This window comes from Lepisosteus oculatus, chromosome 27 (assembly GCF_040954835.1).
Source record: "Lepisosteus oculatus isolate fLepOcu1 chromosome 27, fLepOcu1.hap2, whole genome shotgun sequence".
Taxonomy (NCBI): Eukaryota; Metazoa; Chordata; class Actinopteri; order Semionotiformes; family Lepisosteidae; genus Lepisosteus; species Lepisosteus oculatus.
Genome location: NC_090722.1, coordinates 2,029,299 through 2,048,206, shown reverse-complemented (window position 1 = coordinate 2,048,206; position 18,908 = coordinate 2,029,299). Strand labels below are relative to the sequence as shown.

General features: G+C 44.1%; 1 protein-coding gene across 5 annotated transcripts in view; it reads left to right on the top strand.

Annotated features, from left to right (window-relative positions):
* The first annotated feature begins 4,742 nt into the window (after positions 1 to 4,742).
* Positions 4,743 to 18,908, top strand: part of LOC138225310 (maestro heat-like repeat-containing protein family member 1) — a 37,202-nt gene continuing 23,036 nt past the window's right edge. Inside the window, exons 1-8 of one of the 5 annotated variants that reach the window (XM_069185117.1) lie at positions 4,743 to 5,267; positions 5,496 to 5,603; positions 6,989 to 7,041; positions 7,257 to 7,376; positions 7,794 to 7,964; positions 8,196 to 8,275; positions 9,890 to 9,991; positions 11,650 to 11,849. In XM_069185117.1, coding sequence (XP_069041218.1) covers positions 7,021 to 7,041; positions 7,257 to 7,376; positions 7,794 to 7,964; positions 8,196 to 8,275; positions 9,890 to 9,926 — 429 coding nt within the window. In that variant the 5' untranslated portion in view covers positions 4,743 to 5,267; positions 5,496 to 5,603; positions 6,989 to 7,020 and the 3' untranslated portion in view covers positions 9,927 to 9,991; positions 11,650 to 11,849. Of the gene's footprint in view, positions 5,268 to 5,495; positions 5,604 to 6,988; positions 7,042 to 7,256; positions 7,377 to 7,793; positions 7,965 to 8,195; positions 8,463 to 9,889; positions 9,992 to 11,649; positions 11,850 to 18,908 lie in introns of those variants that run through there. The other 4 variants (XR_011183840.1, XM_069185116.1, XM_069185118.1 and 1 more) reach the window with 4 other exon arrangements.

Sequence of the window (18,908 nt, the reverse complement as noted above, 5' to 3'; positions counted from 1 at the left end):
AGCTGTGTGCTGGGCTGATTCCTTACCTTGGCCTCGGTCTGGCTCAAAGCCCTCAAGCCCAGAACAGACACATTGATGGTCACACGCAGCTGGAGATCCGCAAACACTATCAGACCGATATCCAGTCCCTGCAAAAGCATCTGGAGACAAAGCGAAGGAGACCGTGAGTGAAGCTGAGGCCAGCCTCACACTGTGAGCTGCAGGTGAGGCTCTCCAGGCCTGCTTCTGGTGAGCCCTGCTGTAGCTCAGCCCCAGTTCTGCTCCTGGATACCCAGGATGTCGGTGAGGTTTCCAGGGGTCTTTGAAGCAGCAGCTCCTGAAGAGCTGGAAGAAGCTGTAAAACTGGTCCAATTAAGTCAATAATGAGCTAATTGAGGTCACTGAAAGTCCAGCTGGACTGAAATCCTGCAGACACACAGGACTGGGGACCCTGGTCACAGGCTTTCATTCCTGCTGAGCTCCTAGTGTATCGATGAAGCCGTTTGCTGAGCTGATCAGCTGAGACTCCAAGTTAGCTCTTCGATCGAACATCTACAGCCCTTTAAGCACCTGAAAAGGGGAGTAAAACACCAAACGAAAGAACAAAGACAGACAGAGAGAAGCAGCGAAAGGCAGGTGGATTTTGTCCTGATCAGTTTTGGGGACCAGATTCTGGCTGAGAAACTTGATCGTTTGTTATATCAATGTTGTAAGAGAGCTTGCAGTTCCGTTATTTTAGGAAATTCTGATTATGGAAACGTCTGTCCATTTTCACTTCATCCAAATTAGGGTCACAGGGAGCTTGAAACTGTCCCAGCAAGCAAGACGCTTGTCAGGATACACCCTGGACAGGACACTAGTCCACTGCAGGGCAGACTTACACAAACACAAACACAGACACGCACACTGGAGGTAGATTTCAGGAGGAACAAGGTCAAACCTACACCTGTCTACATCCTTGGGAGTGGCGTGGAGATGGTGGACTCATACAAGTATCTGGGAGTGCACATCGACGATAGACTGGAATGGTCTAAAAACATCCAGGCCCTCTATAAGAAGGGCCAGAGCCGACTTCACTTCTTGAGGAGGCTCAGGTCCTTCAATGTATGTAGTAAGATGCTACATATGTTCTATCCGTCGGTGGTAGCGAGCGCCATTTTCTACGCAGTGGTGTGCTGGGGCTCTGGGATTAGAGCAGTGGATTCTAAAAGGCTGAACAAGCTCATCAGGAGAGCAAGCTCTGTCATTGGGTCTGGCCTGGACCCCCTGGAGGTAGTGGCCAAGAGGAGAATGGTGTCCAAACTAGAGGCCATCATGGACAACGTCTCCCATCCCCTCTATGACAGGCTTGTGAGATTGAAGAGCACGTTCAGCAATAGACTGATCGAACCACGGTGCGACAGGGAGCGCTACAGGAGGTCATTCTTGCCTTCTGCCATAAGACTGTACAACGCATCCACCTTGCGTCTGGGCAAAGGCAACATTGACAGTGACCTGTTTCTGGACTGAACACATCTACACATCTACTGCTACATCTGTTCTCTTTCTTTTCCCGTTTAATACTGTTTTTTGTGCAATATATGCCAGGTACCCGTGCAATACATTTATATTTATATCTATATTTACATCTATAATTATATGTGTTATATGATTTTTCTGGGTACTGTTCTGTTCTAGTTTGTTCTTTGTGTGTCCGCACTGTGAGTAACTCTTTTAGTGCACCCTCACTGTACTGATTGTATTGTACGTATTGTATTATTATTATTGTATCATTTGTTACACTGTGGCTGTGTTGTCCGTGTAAAGCTGCTGTTGCACTGCAATTTCCCTCACGGGATCAATAAAGTATCTATCTATCACACGCTCAAACACACTCACAGACACACACAGACACGCACACACTCAAACACACACAAACACAGACACACACACACTCAAACACACACTCACAGACATACACAAACACAGACACAGACACACACACACTCAAACACACACTCACAGACACGCACACACTCAAACACACATTCACAGACACACATACACTCAAATACGTCACAGACAATTTTCCCAGAAGCCAATTAACCTACCTGTACATTTTAGGTCTGTGGGGGGGTGGGGGGTGGGAATGGAGCACCTTGAGGAAACCCACACAAACACCGGGAGAACATGCAAACTCCACACAGACCACAGCTCCAGAGTTGAACCCAGGGCCCCAGCACTGTGAGGCAACAAAGCTGTATTTAATTTAAAATCATTTCAGCATTTTGAACAGTAAAGGTGAATATACATCCACACCCACGCACACAGTACTCACTTGTATCTGTATCCAGGGAGCTGTGCTGCAGACAGTATTTACAGTCTTTCCTCACAGCTAACGAGACATGAGACACATTAATGTTTAGTGCACATGCCAGAAACAGATTCATGTCAATGATGGGCTCTTGAAACATCAATCTGAGCTATCTGAGATCAGATTTAGTGACAATCCAATGTGTTTTATGCAACCAAACTGACCTAATCATTGAATTAACAGCTCAAATTCCAGGGCTGTTTGACACGGGTCCAAGAGAGGAAACACTCTGGTGGAGAAGCTGTCCTCACCTCCAGATATAATGAACATCCTCAGCTGAGACATCAAGCTGAGACACTGACTGTGTGGGTGTGGAAACTCTCACTGGCACTGATCGCAAGGGTGGGCGCGTTCCCCTTGGTGCCCCTGTTTGGCTGCTGTGTGTCTCTCAGGCTGGTCTCCAGTCCCTGGTGGCAGCACTGGGCCCCACCCTTCCTGTGAAGCGCTTGCTGAAAATGTGAGGCAGCTGAAAAGAGCTCTTCCCATTCACACGATTCTTATCATTTGTGCACCAATAACACACAGAGGGACAGGAGCTGTGCTGCACCAGATTCTTCCAGGAGGAAAACACTCAGCCAAGGTATTGTACCGGTCAGAGGGACTGAACTGCTCGTCCTGCTAGTTCCGTCATTCTCACCAGGATCTACTCCTGGGGACTGCTCACCCACACGCTGCCTGACACTGGTCCACTGGGGCTGGGGGTCCTAACAATCTCAATGTAGTTTACAGGCATGTTCTTGCAGGTGAGAACCCCTCCATCACCTCATGCATCAGGTCCATCTTAAGCAAGACATCCCAGTGATTCTCTCAACGTTAGTGTGCCAGTCCAGATTTAAGAGACAAGTGCCTGAGGTTCAATCTGGAGCTCATACAGGACTGTGCCAGGATTTACTGATCTGAGTAGATCTCACATATCTCGATTTACTGATCTGGTCTCACTTGTGAGTTTCGGCTCAGTGCTGTAGGGATTCAGGCAAAGACCTTCAAGCTTGTGGAGGTGGAACGTCTGTTCCAGTGTGGGCTGACCATGAAAGACCTGCTTTGATATGACTGGAGACATAAGACTTCAAATCAGCTTTCTAGATGAAGTGAAAAACAACTGAGCCGCCCTGCAGTGAATGGAACCTTTCTGAGCTGCTGTACATATCAGAAAGCACTCTGGATCCTTCTGGATTCTCTCAGAGGTTGACAGCTCAGGGGCTTCATTTTGTGTTGAATGCTGTTGAAGAAAAGTTTAGAAATTGTAGAAGAAATGTCTTCACACAGGTTAGGTGTGGTCAAGCAGAGTCCTTTATTCATGTGCATGGGGAGAATATAACCATGCAGATCTGAGAGCAGCCTCTCATACAGATCTGTGAGTAACCTCTCCACCGAGATGATAAATGCAATGAGTTTTATCCAGCAGATTCACACAGGAAAGCGCATTCTAAGTTTCCATATTAGGAGATGTTTTATCTCTACAAACATTCACATTCTTCTTAAGGAGCAATTTTACCTTGTATACAGACAAAAGGAAGTATATAAATAAAAGGTGTGAAATGAGCTAGACATTCTGCTATTGTAGCATTAATATCAAAAAGTAAAAAAATATGGCATTTTTCAAAGCCAACTAGTCACTATCTTTTAAACTTTAGAAAAGGTAAATGCTAAAATTCTTCCTCAATGCAGAGTTAGCCTTCTCCACAGCCTTCTCATAATGACCTGATTCTATACCTGATTTCAAATCACAGGTATTGATTGCACACGGGGTAATAAACTGCCTACCATTTATTTTAATTATGGTGCTCGTTTTCCAATAAAACCAAAAAAACAATCAATGAACAAAACATCTGATTCAGCATAATCATGTCCGATTTAACAAAGTTTATGAAGTGTTAAAATCAATAGAGATGAGGCAAGAAGATTTCAAATAGGATCCTGAACAGTGCTCCCAGGAGAAACAAATACAACTCAAATCTCCCTGAATGGGACGAGCCTTTCACTACAAACATGAATTGCCGGTGTGTTAAAACTGGAAAGGAAGATACAGGAGTCTCTCAAGAAACTGTCCCAGTACATGGAAATGTTATTGTTAGAGTGTGGAACAAGCTGCCCAACAGTGGCGTCTTTCAGGAAACAGCTGGACATGACTCACCAGTCAGGACAGGAGTGAGTTCTTTACACAAAGTATTGTAGGAGTGTGGGACAAGCTACCCAGCCATGTTACTGAAACCTCTTTTAAGGAAAGGAAGGATACTGGACTGAGGTGTATCTGACAAGCATTTTCACTGGCGCCTGTGTTATTACTGTGTGAATAATTAATCTAAAATATTCCTACTGTACTACTGTGTATCATTCAGGCCCCGCCCCCTGTTGATCGCGGCTTCTGATTGGCTGAGTCGCAGCTCCGCGCGCTCGGCGTCTCCGCCTCCTCCGGCTCGCGGCTGCCCGCTCCGCTGAGGGCGCGAGAGGAGCGCAGCCGTTATTTGTGAGCGGCTGTGTGTCGGAGGAGCGATCGTCTCCCTGCGGCTGATCCCTGTGGAGGCGTGTGGGGCTCCTGAGGCGCGGCTCTCTCTGCCTCCTGTCACTGCGGAGAAGAGCCGAGGGCAGACCTGCAGCCCCGCTCCGCGACGGGTCTCTGCTGCTCCCGGCCGCAGGTATTTCCAGCAGCAGTGTGTCAGTCTCACACACTGACAGCGAAGCTCTCAAGAGAGGTTTTGCCTTCAGACTCAGCGAGTCCGGGTTGCAGCGGCGATGGGCTTCAGTTCCCGCAAAGCACTCTGGGAGAGTTTGCTCCGGCCCGCAGCAGTGACGTCACGGAGGAAGGAGCGTTCCGGCGTGTCTGCTCCTGAGAGGGTGTGCTGGCTCTCCTGAAGCTTGTGGAGTGGGGATTGATAACACACACAGGGAGCAGGAGGGGGTATAGACAGGGAAAGTGATCTTCTTCCTCTCCTAGGTAATGTCATATCATTCAGATGCAGTAACAGCTGTCTTGTGCTTCCTCTCCTGGGTTGCTGTGGATTCAAGAGAATAATCTCTCTTCTCTTGTTGAGGTGGTCCTGTCATGCTGTAGTGTGAGAGAATCGTTGTCAGTTCTCATAGCTGTGCAGTAATTTCAGCTGCCCAGTGTGGTGTGTGGGTGTGTTTGCTCATTCTGCTGATTGCCTTCCCTGTGTGTCTGCAGCTCCTCTCTAACACACTGAGCGCAGTGGCGGATGAGGTGTGGGCCTGTAGGCTCACTCAGGACACAGTCAGAGTGCTCTGCCCTCTCAGCACCACCTCTGAGGAGAAGGTGAGTCTCACAGAAGGCTGAGCTATATGAGAAGCTGGGACTTTTACTCTCTAAAAGTCTTATTGCTCACCCAGTGTTGTGACGTAGTGGCATAGCAGGTGTGTCTGTAATTTGCCGTGTATTAGATGTTGTAAGGTGTGTGTCTGTTCAGGCTAGGTTCATACGTGTGTGCTGTTGTGTTGATGTGAGCTGTGAGCAGTGTTTGATTGTGCAGTAGAGGGGAGAGCCCCTTCAGGGTTCTGCGCTCTGTGCTCTGCTTCAGTGTGTCGTCTCCACAGCTAGGGATGCTCCCATCAGGCTGTTGAGGGCTGATTCCCTGTCATTAGAATCGGACGCTTTTTTCTGTTTAAATCATTACAATAAGCCCTGTACACGCCTCATGTCCCATGGCTAAGTGTTACCCTGGTTATTTTTTCCAATTAAAATAAACTAGACCACCGGTATAATTTGTTTATTTTTATTAACACAGTGATATGTAGTGGGCTTATTGTTAAATAAAATAAAACTCCTGACTAAAAGAAATAAAATAATCACTTAAAATAAAATAAAAACTTTTTACTCATCAAACATGGACACAAAACCTTTAAAAATATTACATATACATTTGGCACATATATAGCAAAACAAACAGCTAAAATAAAATTAAAGGCTTGTCTTAATCACAATCCACAATTTTAATAAAATAAAATAAATAAAATGTTCAATAGGATGTTTAACAAGCCGACTATGACCAAAAGAAAACAAGTCAGAATAATTTGTCTCTTTAGCTACTTGTTTACTAATCATCGAGGGCAGATTCTTGTTTATGAATAGGAGCAGCTGTGCGTGTGTTGAAGACAATATGTTCCTCTTCTCATGCAAAATGTGAGCTGCTGTACTGAATAGACGCTCGCTGTCCACACTCGTACAAGGAGCACCAAGGCAGACCTGAGCTGCTTCTGCCAAGGCAGGGAAACGGCTTGGATTGCTCTTCCAGAAAGCCATTGGCTCTGCGCTTCTTGGGATGAGTTGCTGACTGAGGTGGAGATTAATCTCTGATGCTGTTGAGTCATTCCTGTCCCGACCATCGGTTTTATCTTCATTCAGAATCTCCTCATACGTCGCCTGCAGAGATCCTGCCCGTAGTTCTTTCGGCTGTCTTGCTATGCCTACTGTAAGGCTCCAGTGTGTTAAGTGTTGCCGTTATTGATGGCTGAGCGAGAGTCGGTTTGCGAGTCGCTGCAGCTCTTGGACTTGCTAATTGTTCACACTCTGCGTATTCTTTTTGGTGTTGAGTTCTCAAATCTCTGATGAGGTTCATGGTGTTGAACGTTCTAGCCAGGATCCCCCACGAGTGACTTCTTTTGCACATGTATTGCATACTGCAAATTTTTCGTCTTTTGTAGAAGTGTGGAAAAACTGCCAGACCAGGGAGGACATGTTGCTACTGTATGTTCAGGTAATGTCGGAAATGTAGTCATTGCAAAATTGGTTTTTGAGATTGGTCAGTTTAGATACCACTGATCGAGTTATTTTGTGTGAAAATTGGCTGATATCGATCGGCGGCTGATCGATCGGAGCATCCCTATCCACGGCTAACATGTCCTCTCAGTGCAGCTGTACAGAGCAGCCTCCTGAGCTCAGTGCTCACTGTCCTCTTCTCCGGTGTCACAGGCCTTCCTGTACCAGTGTGTCGGTGCGGCTGCCCAGCACCTCTCTCAGCAGGAGACTGTGAAACAAGCGCTTCAGGACAGTGTGAAAGAAGCAGGGTTTGAGAATCCTGTGCAGAGAGAGGTGAGGTGATCTGTTCCCACTCCTCACACAGACTCAGGGCTTCTACTGCTGTTGACGACAGCCATGAAAACTGTAATATCAGCGTATCCTTTCTACATGACTTAATGGACAGACGGGGGGCATCTGGAGCAGTAAACTGGAGCACCTGGAGGAAACCCAGGGAAAACACGCAAACTCCACACAGCAATCAACCCAGGACTGGAGCTAAAACTAGTTTTACTGGTCATTTGACCACCAGAGAGGAAGGAAATTTAAAGATCTCAGTTATGAGTTTATGTTTCAATTTGTTATTAAGAACAGAAGAGCTCATAGTGTGAGCCTCACAACTGCTTTCTGCAGACTTGACTAACCTGCTGGTACATTCTGTAAGGTGTGTGCAGCCAGGATTTATTTCAGTGAGTTTTTCACTCCTTGCAGGGCCTACCTGGGCTGTCAGTGAGTGAGCTGCTGTGTGTCCCCCTGCAGGAGCCCAGTGTCAGACTGAGCCTGTGCCGCAGTGTGGGCATGATGGCACAGGCAGTGCGCAGCGCCAGTCCCTCCGGAGCTCCCAGCTTCCCTGCCAAGGCCGAGCTCCTGGCGACAATGATGGTCAGTGTGTCTGACGCAGCCGCCTGTCTGCTGTTTTCCCACACGGATGCTCTGACAGTCCTTACTGTCAGTAGAAATCAGAGGGGAGAGAGGTGCCCTCGCTCTCTTCCTCGCTGCAGCTGCACACAGTCTCGGGACTCTCAGCTGTGCCTGTAGATGAGCACAGGCCCTGTCCTGGTGTCTTTTGATGGAGGGAAGTGGGGTTTACATTTCTCTCCCATCTCTTCACAGGCGTTTGTTAAAAAGCAGCCCAGTGATGCCCTGAGCCGAGCTGTCTGTCTGCAGGCCCTGCGCGCCTGTTCCACACTGAGGTACTGTTTCCTGATGAAACTGCCTTCACTGCTTCCATTTCTTCACAATTACATTTTTAAGTGTGTTTGAGGCAGATGGGCATTATGTTTGATGCAATAAGATAGATAGATAAGACTTTATTGATCCTGAATGGAAATTGATGTGTTACAGCAGACCAAGAGAAGCAAAACAAAAACAGACATTAGGTGGACGAGAAATTAGTTATAAATAAATATAAAATAAATAAAAATAAATACATAGGTGTGTGCAAAATATGATTATAGTCACTGTAAAAACAATAAAATATGTGCAAAATGTGCATAGGTATATACAGATTGAGTGTCCAAAAAGTACAATGGAGCAACATGCTGTCCATAGACGAGCAAATGAAGGGCTAACAGTCCCAGCCTAGGGCAGCGTTATACACCCTGACAGCCGCAGAGAGGAAAGACCTGCGGAAATGTTCCCTTGAACACTGTAGCTGGAGCAGTCTGTTGCTAAAAGTGCTCCGCTGCCCAGTAACAGTCCCATGAAGCGGATGAGAGGCGTTGTTCATGATGGCTGTGAGCTTGGTCAGCATTCTCCTCTCAGCCACCAGCTCCAGGGAGTCAAGGCTCAGCCCCAACACAGAGCCAGCCTTCTTGATGAGTTTATTGAGCCTATTTGCATCTCTTGTCATGATGCTGCTACCCCACCATACAACAGTGTAGAAGATGGCCGCTGCCACCACTGATTCATAAAAAACGTGTAACAGTGTTCCACACACACCAAAGGACCTGAGAGTCGGCTATGGCCTTTCTTGTACAGGGCGTCAGTGTTACCAGACTACTCCAGGTTATTATCCAGGTGTACCCCTAAGTACTTGTAGGACTGCACCCCTTCTATGGCCTCACCCTGGATGGAAACAGGGTTCAGCAGAGACTTATTCCTCGAAAGTCCAGGACCATTTCTTTGGTCTTGCTGGTGTTTAGCTGGAGATGGTTAAGATGACACCACTCCAAAATGTTGGTAATCAAGCTCCTATATTCCTCCTCCCTCCCCTCTCTAATACACCCCACAATTGCAGAGTCATCTGAAAACGTCTACAGATGACATGCCTCAGAGTTGTACCTGAAGTCAGAGGTGTAAAAGGTGAACAGGAATGGAGCTAGGACAGTCCCTTGTGGAGCCCCAGTACTGCTAACAATCTGTTCGGACACACAGCTCTGTAGCCGTACATACTGTGGCCTGCAGGTCAGATAGTCTATAATCCAGGACACCAGGGGAGTGTCCACCTGCGCCGCCCTTAGCTTGTCTCTCAGTAAAGGTGGATGGATGGTGTTAAAGGCACTGGAGAAGTCAAAGAATATAACTCTCACAAAGCTCCCCGTCTTCTCCACTTCAATAAGTGCCATTTCCTAACATCAATATGTGGTGCATCAACTGCAGTACTCCTAAGTCTAAAACAATACATTCAAAATATATGATGTGATGTATTTTCAGACCTTTATAATGGCTTCTATAGGACAGGCCTGTGGTCATGCTTTTTCTAAAAGAGTTATAGTGACAGGTTGTATAGTTCCATCTGTTTACATCATGATGAGTCTTGAGGAAGAGCTTCTAACAGTGTCCTGTTGTTCCTTGTCCTACTGTAGCTGCAGCCCAGAGCTCCCTGCAGTGCAGAGCACCTGACTCGTATGCTTGTGAAAGATGTGCTGCCACTGCCTCTGCAGGATCCCAGAGGCCCTGAGCTCCAGGTAGGACTGCTAGACTCAGCCGCTGGTGTTGGGTACAGGCGGCAGACGGTGTCTTAAGAATAGCTGCTCTTGCATTGTGGAACCTGTGAAAATTCACAATGGCTGTACATCCTTTGGCAGAGCACAATCCCTGACACGTGTGCTGTATCCTTTTCTTAAAAATGACTGATTTCCAAGGTTTGGAAAAGGAGACATTAATTTGGACAACATATCGAAATCTTAGTATCAGAATAATACTGACCCAGTGAAGTTCACTGCACACAAATGTATTGGTGTTAAACAGAAATACACTGGTGCTGATCTCCTCTGTGTTTCCGAAATCATCCTCCTGAAAAACGCCTGGTTGTTACTCATGTTGGTCTGAGACAGCAGTTGACTGGGTGTCAGAAAGTGGCTCAGCCAGTCAAGCTGAAATCTACCTGTGTCAAGATAACAGAAGGAGGCAGAGTTCATTTCCAATTTGTGATTTCAGTTACATTGCGGTTCATGTGTATGTAATATTTAAATGATTGATTAAAGATTTGCCATTTGTGCCTGATCACACACACGTGAACACAGTCGACTGGTCCCTGCAGCTCACCTTCACAAACAGAGTGTGATGAGACTGTCAGCAGGGGAGAGCTCTCATGATGGTGTAATATTTCCATCCAGTCCTCAGTGTTGTCTGTTGGGTTGAGCTAATATGGACGTGATTTGGACTCATGAACAATAAGTCTTCACAACAGTCTTGTCTTTTAAATTCGACAGTTCATTGCAGAACATCAATGGCGATAAGCAGGGAAGCATAAAAACAGAATTACAGAACCAAACTAAGCTTGACAGTGACACATTGATGACACAAAGGGTGCAAACGATATTTATAGTTACAGTCAAACCTCAATCCTGCTGGGCAAGCTGATCAGAATTCTCCAGATAAGGTTTATAAAAATGTTGGAAAAAATAATACTACCTAACAGAAAAATGCTATAATTAACCAGATATTTTTTTTTGCTAGAAATAATTTGAGTAATCTAGTTTCTGGGAAAATATATTTATCCACAGCTAAAAATATGAGTAAATTAGAAAAATGTTAACAATGTAAAATACAGACTAGCTATTGCTGTATTCTAGCTTTAGTCATCAGTTCAATATATCTGAGGAACAAAAGCAGCACAACCACTACTTTCTGTGGCACAAATCACATTGTTAATACAGCTCATCATACTGGAACTCAGCGTTAAAAGAAACTTACAGTCTGTTCACAGGTAGGGCTGTGATTCCTTGTGACTGGAGCAGTTTTGTACTGTGTAGGCTACTCGGAGTGCTTGCAATAAGGAAAGTGGTGTCTGAAGTGTGTGAATCGTTACTTTCAGTAACTGGCACCTCCTCAAACAGAAATGACTTAGACAAAAGCTGTCCTATATTCAATTTCAATTCAATTTAATTTATTTTTATATAGCGCCTTTCACAACAAGGTTGCCCCAAAGCACTTAACAAAGCTGTGTGACAACACATGACGTTACTGCAGGGTGCGAATGATATCTTGGCATCAGGGGGAGCTCACCCCTGGTTTGGGGGGGGACGCATCACGTGTGAAAGGCCAGTCAGCTAGCGCATACAAAGTGAGCACTGGATTATATAGTTATAGTTTAACAGGAGTTACTCTTACCTTACAATAGAAGTGTCCACAGAGGTCTGGGCTCAGCTGTCTGTGGTGTCCATCCTGTTGCCCATGAAGTGGACGAGCCGTGGCCTGCTTTACTCCAAGATGATACAAGAGGCAGGGATCGAATCTCCCCAAAGGAGGTCCATTCAGATCAACAAAAAGAAGTGAGAGGCTTCGTTTTCTCTTAGTGTCACTCAAGGCAGAGAACCCCCGCTTGCAGTCGGCTGAGGTGGTGAGGCACGTCCGGCCTGCTGTGGAGTTTTCCCAGCGTCTGTCCTGATGCTTTGCCTTGTAATTTCCAGTCGCGGAATTCCTCCACTGCCTCTCGGACGGGGTCTCCCCGTGCTTAAGCAAGCGCACCAACTTCACCGTAAAAATTAAGACATCACGATCCTGTGGCCAGAAGCCCTTATCCAGGGGTTTAGCATCTGGACTAATTCAGAATCAGAGTCGCTTTGTAAGGCTACTGATCACAGACTGATAGAACTGGAGCCGGTTTATTTTTCCTGTACCCTCTGAGATGTCAACATCTTTAAACACGCCCAGTGATGAGCGCTGCTCGGCCTTCACTGCAGATTGACCGCCGGTGTCTTTCTTGGCTGTCAAGATATCGAAGGTCTGCTGAATGTGGCAACTGGAGTCCACCAGAGATGTGTCTGTGTTTTGGAGTTTCAGGGAGAGGCCCAGCAGCTCACGGAGAGCGTCTTTCATAGATGCCAAATCAGCAACAGATGAGGAGTTAGTGAGGTGTTTGTGTAGTCCCTTGTGTTTCTGTCTCTCAGTGGTGTGCTAATGCAGGGAAATATTTCCATACTGCTTTTACAGTATTAAAACTTCTTGCCACCCATCTAATATTCAAAAACTGGCCAAAGTGAATATAGTTTTGCAATAAAGAATTCGAAATGGTTACACCCAGCCACTTCTTTGAGAGCGTCTTGGACTGCCAGTTCATGGCGATGTGCCAGACAGTGTATGGACTGCACTTTAGGAAAGTCACGCTTTAGCCTAGCAGTCAGTCCAGAGGATTTGCCAGTGAGCACTGCAGCCCCGTCAGTGGCTATGCTGATGAGATATTTCTTCAAGAACTCATCATCCAAACCCACGTTACTAAGGCTCCCTCTCAGGCAACTGTAGATTGATTCCGTGTCTGTGCCATCCGTCAGCTCTGTGATGTCCAAAAATACATTGTCCACGTCCCCAGCCGCTAGCAGCAACAGTCAGATCGCGCAGTTTAGGTTGTTTTGTGAACCCAAAATTTGCGAGTAAAGTTCCCTGTCTTCTCTTGGGCATTATCGCCGCTTTTCAGAAATATATATAGAAAACTGAATTTTTTATATATGTATTGAAAACTGAACGTCATTGGAAAGTTTCTCTGCATATTTACTGTGCGCCTTTTTTTTTTGAGAAGACATAACCAAGAGTGACTTGTTAGCTTTTCTGTTTGTCACTTGAAAAGGAACGTTGCCTACTTTTGTAACAGCACCACCAGGCCTTGATCGGTAATAGTGTTCAATTGCTTAGGTATTTCTTTGGTAGCAACACACTCAAAACAGAAACTCAAATGTAGTCTATACTGGAAAAATTGACCCATACTGTATAAATAGGATTTTTTTTTAAATTGACAGTTTCCATATTTTAGTGACCCCCCAAAATTTCGCAAATGGTTTCTTCAGGGGAGCTCGTGTCTTATTCAGGGGAGCTAAGCTCCCCCTAGCTCCCCCGTAATTCGCACTACGTGTTACAGTACAGAAAGAGAAGAGGCCAAAACACAACAGAGGAGATTAACCCAAAACTCCTCAGTAAGGAGAAGAAAAACCTCTGGGGGTCCAAGTGTGTAGTATTAAACCTTCCATCATGTCCCTCTGTGTGACAGTACTCCATGCAGATCCCTGTAGACCAGCAAATTCTCCTTAAACGATAGCTATACTCACGATGTCCCCCTTAGATCCATGGCAGTGATGCAGCATCCGACTCAGATGGTCCCCAGCCCGGGCGCCGTCCGGACATGTGGGGAGGAGAATAGGATAGTCTGGTCAGAACAGATGTATCTACCTGGTGGGCCAACACAGAGACACACAATGGCATGTACAGCAGCACCAGCAGCACCAGCAGCCATAGCTCCAGCGGGCTATGATGTAAGGTGTGAGTAGGCTGGGCTGAAGTCATAGGTTTTCAGTCGGGATTTAAGTCCGCCAGCTGTTATTTTATTAATTTGTGGATTAAAAAGAAGACCTGTGTTCTGTGATCTAAATGGGCGACTTGGATTGTATACATTAATCAGCTCCATTAATCAGACAGGCACCTGACCTCTGAGAGCCTTATAAGTAAAAGAATTTTGAGGTCTGCCCTGTACCTGACAGGAAGCCAATGGAGAGAGCTAAGTATAGGTGTTGTCGTACTTTCTGCTCCTAGTACCAATTCTAGCTGCCTCGTTTTGAATTCGCTATAAGGTGTTGAAAGTGTGATAGGTGCTCCCTGATAGCAGGGCATTATAGTAATCTGATCTTCTGTATACAAAAGCATGTATTAGTTTTTCTGTGTCTTGAGTGGAGAGAAAATGCCTTAGTTTTGCAATGTTTCTTAACTGTAGGAAGCACGCCTTCGATACTGTATTGACATGAGAGTTAAATGAGAGTCTCGTGTCTAAAATGATGCCTAGATTATGTGCCGAATCTTTGAAGCAAACTTTTAAACCCTCAGAGTTGAGTGCTGAGGTTATAGCAGTCGTATCTGCACTGTTGCCTCCAAACAACATAAGCTCAGTTTTATCAGAGTTGAGTGACAAAAGGTTTTCACATATCCAAGTCTTTAATTCATTGATGCAATTAGCTAAAGTGACAATCGACGAGTTGGGTGATTAGTTACCGAACTCTTAGTAACCATTAGTCTAGTTACAATGACTCACCTAATCCAAACGTGGATTTGTGACAGATCAGTGAAATATTGTAAGAAGGTGGAGATGAGCGGTTTGCTCTGTGTTTCCATTGGTGTCTGTGGGGACTTGGTCGAGGCATGACTGCGCACAGTATCTAAAGAGGGGGCGAGGCCATGGGGAGGTCAGTCCTGCTGGGATTCACTTTCGGGATTTATATTGCACTCAAGCCAGAGGGCTAAATCTCTCCGTGTGTAATTGACTTGATACACTCCAGTCATGTTCTTATTATTATTTTAGTAATTGAATTATCAGCTGAAAGGATCATCTGTCAGATGGGCCGATTTGTGGAACACTGAGTAGAATAAAAAATGTATAGTTTCAAAAATGTAAATGCAACGTTTCATCAAGTTGTCAGTGTGCCTTTATGTGAGATTTAAATGATCTGTTACAGATGTAGACATTCAGAATGCACAGTAAAACCCCGTAAAATCCCCGTGGGATTGGGGCTGCAGGTTGCCACACGACACGTGATTCGCTGGGCAGAGATGATCGACAGGTGGCACTTGTGGTGCATTAGATGTTAGTGAAACGATTGCTTCATTCAATCTCTCTGCTGTGCATGTTTAAATCCTCTTAATCTGGAATATTAATAACTAAAGGGAAATTTTGGTAGCTGAGTATAAAAATGACAGGAACATAACGTCTCTGAACGTCATATCATCATAAACGATATTAATTTAAGAATATAAATATATTATACATACTGTATATGGCTGGTAATGGTTGCTTAAATACAAAGTACACAACAGTATTCCACTTTCTTCATAAACATTTTATGCATCAAAGTCTTTAATACGGTCACTTACGGTGGATATTCTGGAAAAGTTTTGACGTGCTCGTTCTGGCTATATTAAGTTTATATACTTTGTAAAAGCTATAATGTTTTAACCTTTTCTATGCATGCTTGCTGTTATTATTACAGTAAAAAATGTGTACCTTTTAGAATCAGTTTAATAGGGAATGTAATATGGAATCGCTTAACTAAAGAAATTAATAACGATATTAATTTCAAGATCTAAATATGATATATAAATCAGGTAGTATTACCGTAGTCCACTTTTAAAAAAATAAAACAATAAATATTATGGAGACTATATTAACATTTTAAATTATTTTTTTGTATATCACAGTGTATTCAGTGTTAAATGATATTAATAATAAAATAAAAACATGAAAGAGCAAATGTGAATACTGTCAACAGTGGAAGTACAAACCTGTTCCACCAGTTTAATTAAGTTCAATACAAAATACTTTATTCATCCCAGTAGGGCAGTTTAACACAAGCCTTTACAACAAGCCTTAAAACGAAATCATATACCTTGTAATTATAATCGGGAATAACAAAGTGGTATTAAAAAGGCCACTAAAACTATAATAATATATCTGATCATTATTAACAATATTAATGTATTAATAATAAATGATCATTTCAAATTTCTGTATTTTTTTCAGTTTTTCCGTTTTTCATTACCTCTGCTTTCTAATTAAAATGCCTGTTTATAAGACAAGTTTCTGATGTCAGTAACACAGAACCTTCAAAGCACAGGCATTTTAAAGATCGCGATTTTCACAACTTTTATTTAAACAATATTATTTAAACCTAGTACCAGGTTGCCTTTTTAGAAACCTTAGTGTGAATTAAGTGGATCCCAGGTGTAAACGAGTTCATAACGTCAGAATGCATTGTGCTACATTTTTATGCATCAGTCTAAGTGTTCTTAAGTGTCTTAAAAACATACAAAATGTAACATCACACTGTATGGCACAATGGGCAACTGATTCTTTTAACGTTGTAAAGAAAATCCAAAATAAGAAACAAGAACATGTCCCTTCCTAAATCAGACATTGCATGACTTTAAAAGCTATAAAAAACGATAGTTAAAACAACTTTTTATGTGCGATAAACAGGTGACTTTTCTTTCTCATGATCAGCTTATGATCTTAAGTGTTTTTGTACTTTTTAATTAAACTTTTAAAACACTTTAATTTTGTAAACATAACAATGTGTTTTCTACAGAAAGAATCACATTGTCCTCTCTTCTTGTGGTGTGAAGCAGGTCAGCAGGTCTGTAAGTAACAGCTTGATGAATGAACCAGGAGACCCGGAAAGCAGGGCTGTTTCGTGCCAGCCAGCGCATTACCACCTTGCAGTGGGGGAGGGAAGCGGGCTGTAATTCCACTCTCCATCAGTACATCTTCCCGATAGTCACTGACGCAGCTTTAGCCAAATCATTCCTGGTTTTAGAGAAGAATGTGATTTTTGTGTATACGTTTCGTGTTGCATTGGCAGTCTTATTTTAATTTACGGCGCTCACAAAGATTCTAAGCTGATCACGAGGAAGAAAAATCAGCTGCTTTTCATGCATAAGTGGTGTTTAACTATCTAAAAATGTTTTATAGCTTTTAAAGCCATGCAATAAAGTTAGGCAGGGGCATGTCATTGTTTCTTATTTTTAATTTTCTTTAAAAAAAATTAAAAATCTCCTCCCCACTTTCACCTTGCCGTTAATATAGTGGGGATGTAGCATGTTTGGGGACTTGTTTTGTGGAGCTGATATTTTTTCCTTGGTTCACGCGTGCTGCTCTTGGGCTTGTTTTAGTTTGTGGTGGTCCTTTGTATTACAGATATTACGGTACTGCAGTCTGTAATACTGACATACAGAAGACATGATGGATGGATTAATGCTCTCATTTATTTATTTCCTTTTTGAATTGTATAATGTTAGCATGCCCAGAGGGGTTGGGCAGCCAGTTGACCTTGGACCCCCAGAGGTTTTTCTTTTCCTAAGGAGTTTTGGGTTCCTCTCCTCCGTTGTCTTCCGGTCTTCTGTTCTGTATTTACAACATGCATGGTTACTTGCATTGTTAAGCACCTTGGGGCAACCTTGTTGTGAAAGGCACTATATAAAATAAATTGAATTGAATTGAATATTACGGGAGATTGTGGAGTCCATTGTAGCTTTCAGTTTAGAGGATGATACTCTGCGCCCGACTTTGGAGCCGTTTGAGATGTGTCGCAAAGCAGATGTTTTATCGATAGTGGGTTTTAGTCTCTCGGTTTACTGCGGACGTATCAGACTTTAAACTGAGGAAGAGATACAGCCTCACACCCCAGACAGGCAAAGGTAATAAAGGTGATAAAAATCCATTCAAAGGGGTGCAGTGTGTTAACTCAAACTCTGCTAACAGAACCGCTTATAAGAGCCCGGTGACTTTCTGCTCAATTACATGAGATCTGCAGTAGTCAGACGGATTTTAAATTCTTTAAGCAACTTTAGCTGTTGGTCAACGTCAGCTACTCTGCGCAGTTCACTGCGCCCTTTTCTCTCATGCAAGCTTGTTTTTTCACTCTTTCGAAATATTGGACGGTACGCCTCAGGGACTCATTAATTCATTATTCTTTATTGCCACGCAACAGTAGTTGGTGGAATTGGCTTTCGGTACAGCAAAGAACACAGATGAGACATACAAACAACATATACAGTACAAATTCAAATAGGACAGAAGACAAACATTGTCACATATGTAAACAACTTTCCATGTAACAGCATCATTATACAACTAAATGTCAGAGTTCAACGTGAATTCACAGTTCGTCTGGCAGTGGGATAGAAGCTGAGGTTGAAACGGGCAGTCCTTGAGAGGAAGGATTTGAAATGTTTTCCAGAGGGGAGAAGCTGAAAGAGATTTTGAGCTGGATGAGAGGGGACTGAAACAGTGGTGGGCAGTATAACCCGTATAGTCGGTATACCGGTAGAAACATGTGTCCGATATGGATTTGGCTAAACCGTTTATACCGGTAGAGAATGGATTTTGATGTTTACACAGATTGCGCCACCAGCACCGTCATAGTTTACAATTCTGCCATATTTTAGCTCCAATTCTCTAATTCTGAAAATGTTCATCTTGCTGATATTTGGAAATCGGATAGGTTCAGAATGATTGATCTTCAGTGGTTCAGACGTCCGGTTTATGACGCGTCTGAGGTCATGGCGGCCAATATAAACACACGGGCGTCCTCTTCCCTTTCCCTGAAAACAAACACCAGTTCGAGCCGGCCACAAGATACGGAATTGTTGAGAAGGAGGGCGCTTCATCGGTCGTTTGGAAATGGCGCGGATTTAAAAAGTCGGACCGCGAGCAGAAACCGGTTTTCTGCCAATTCTGTCGGCGGCGATTTTAGCCAGAGGCGGTAGTAGAAGCGCCCTCTTCCATCCGCTCAAGACGGAACAGGGGTGCGAGTCCAGCAGCTCTCGTGTCGGGGTGAAAAGACATTGCTGCCCGAGTCATTCACCACGCGGGCTTCCATGTGGACACGAAGCAGCCGTTTGAATACT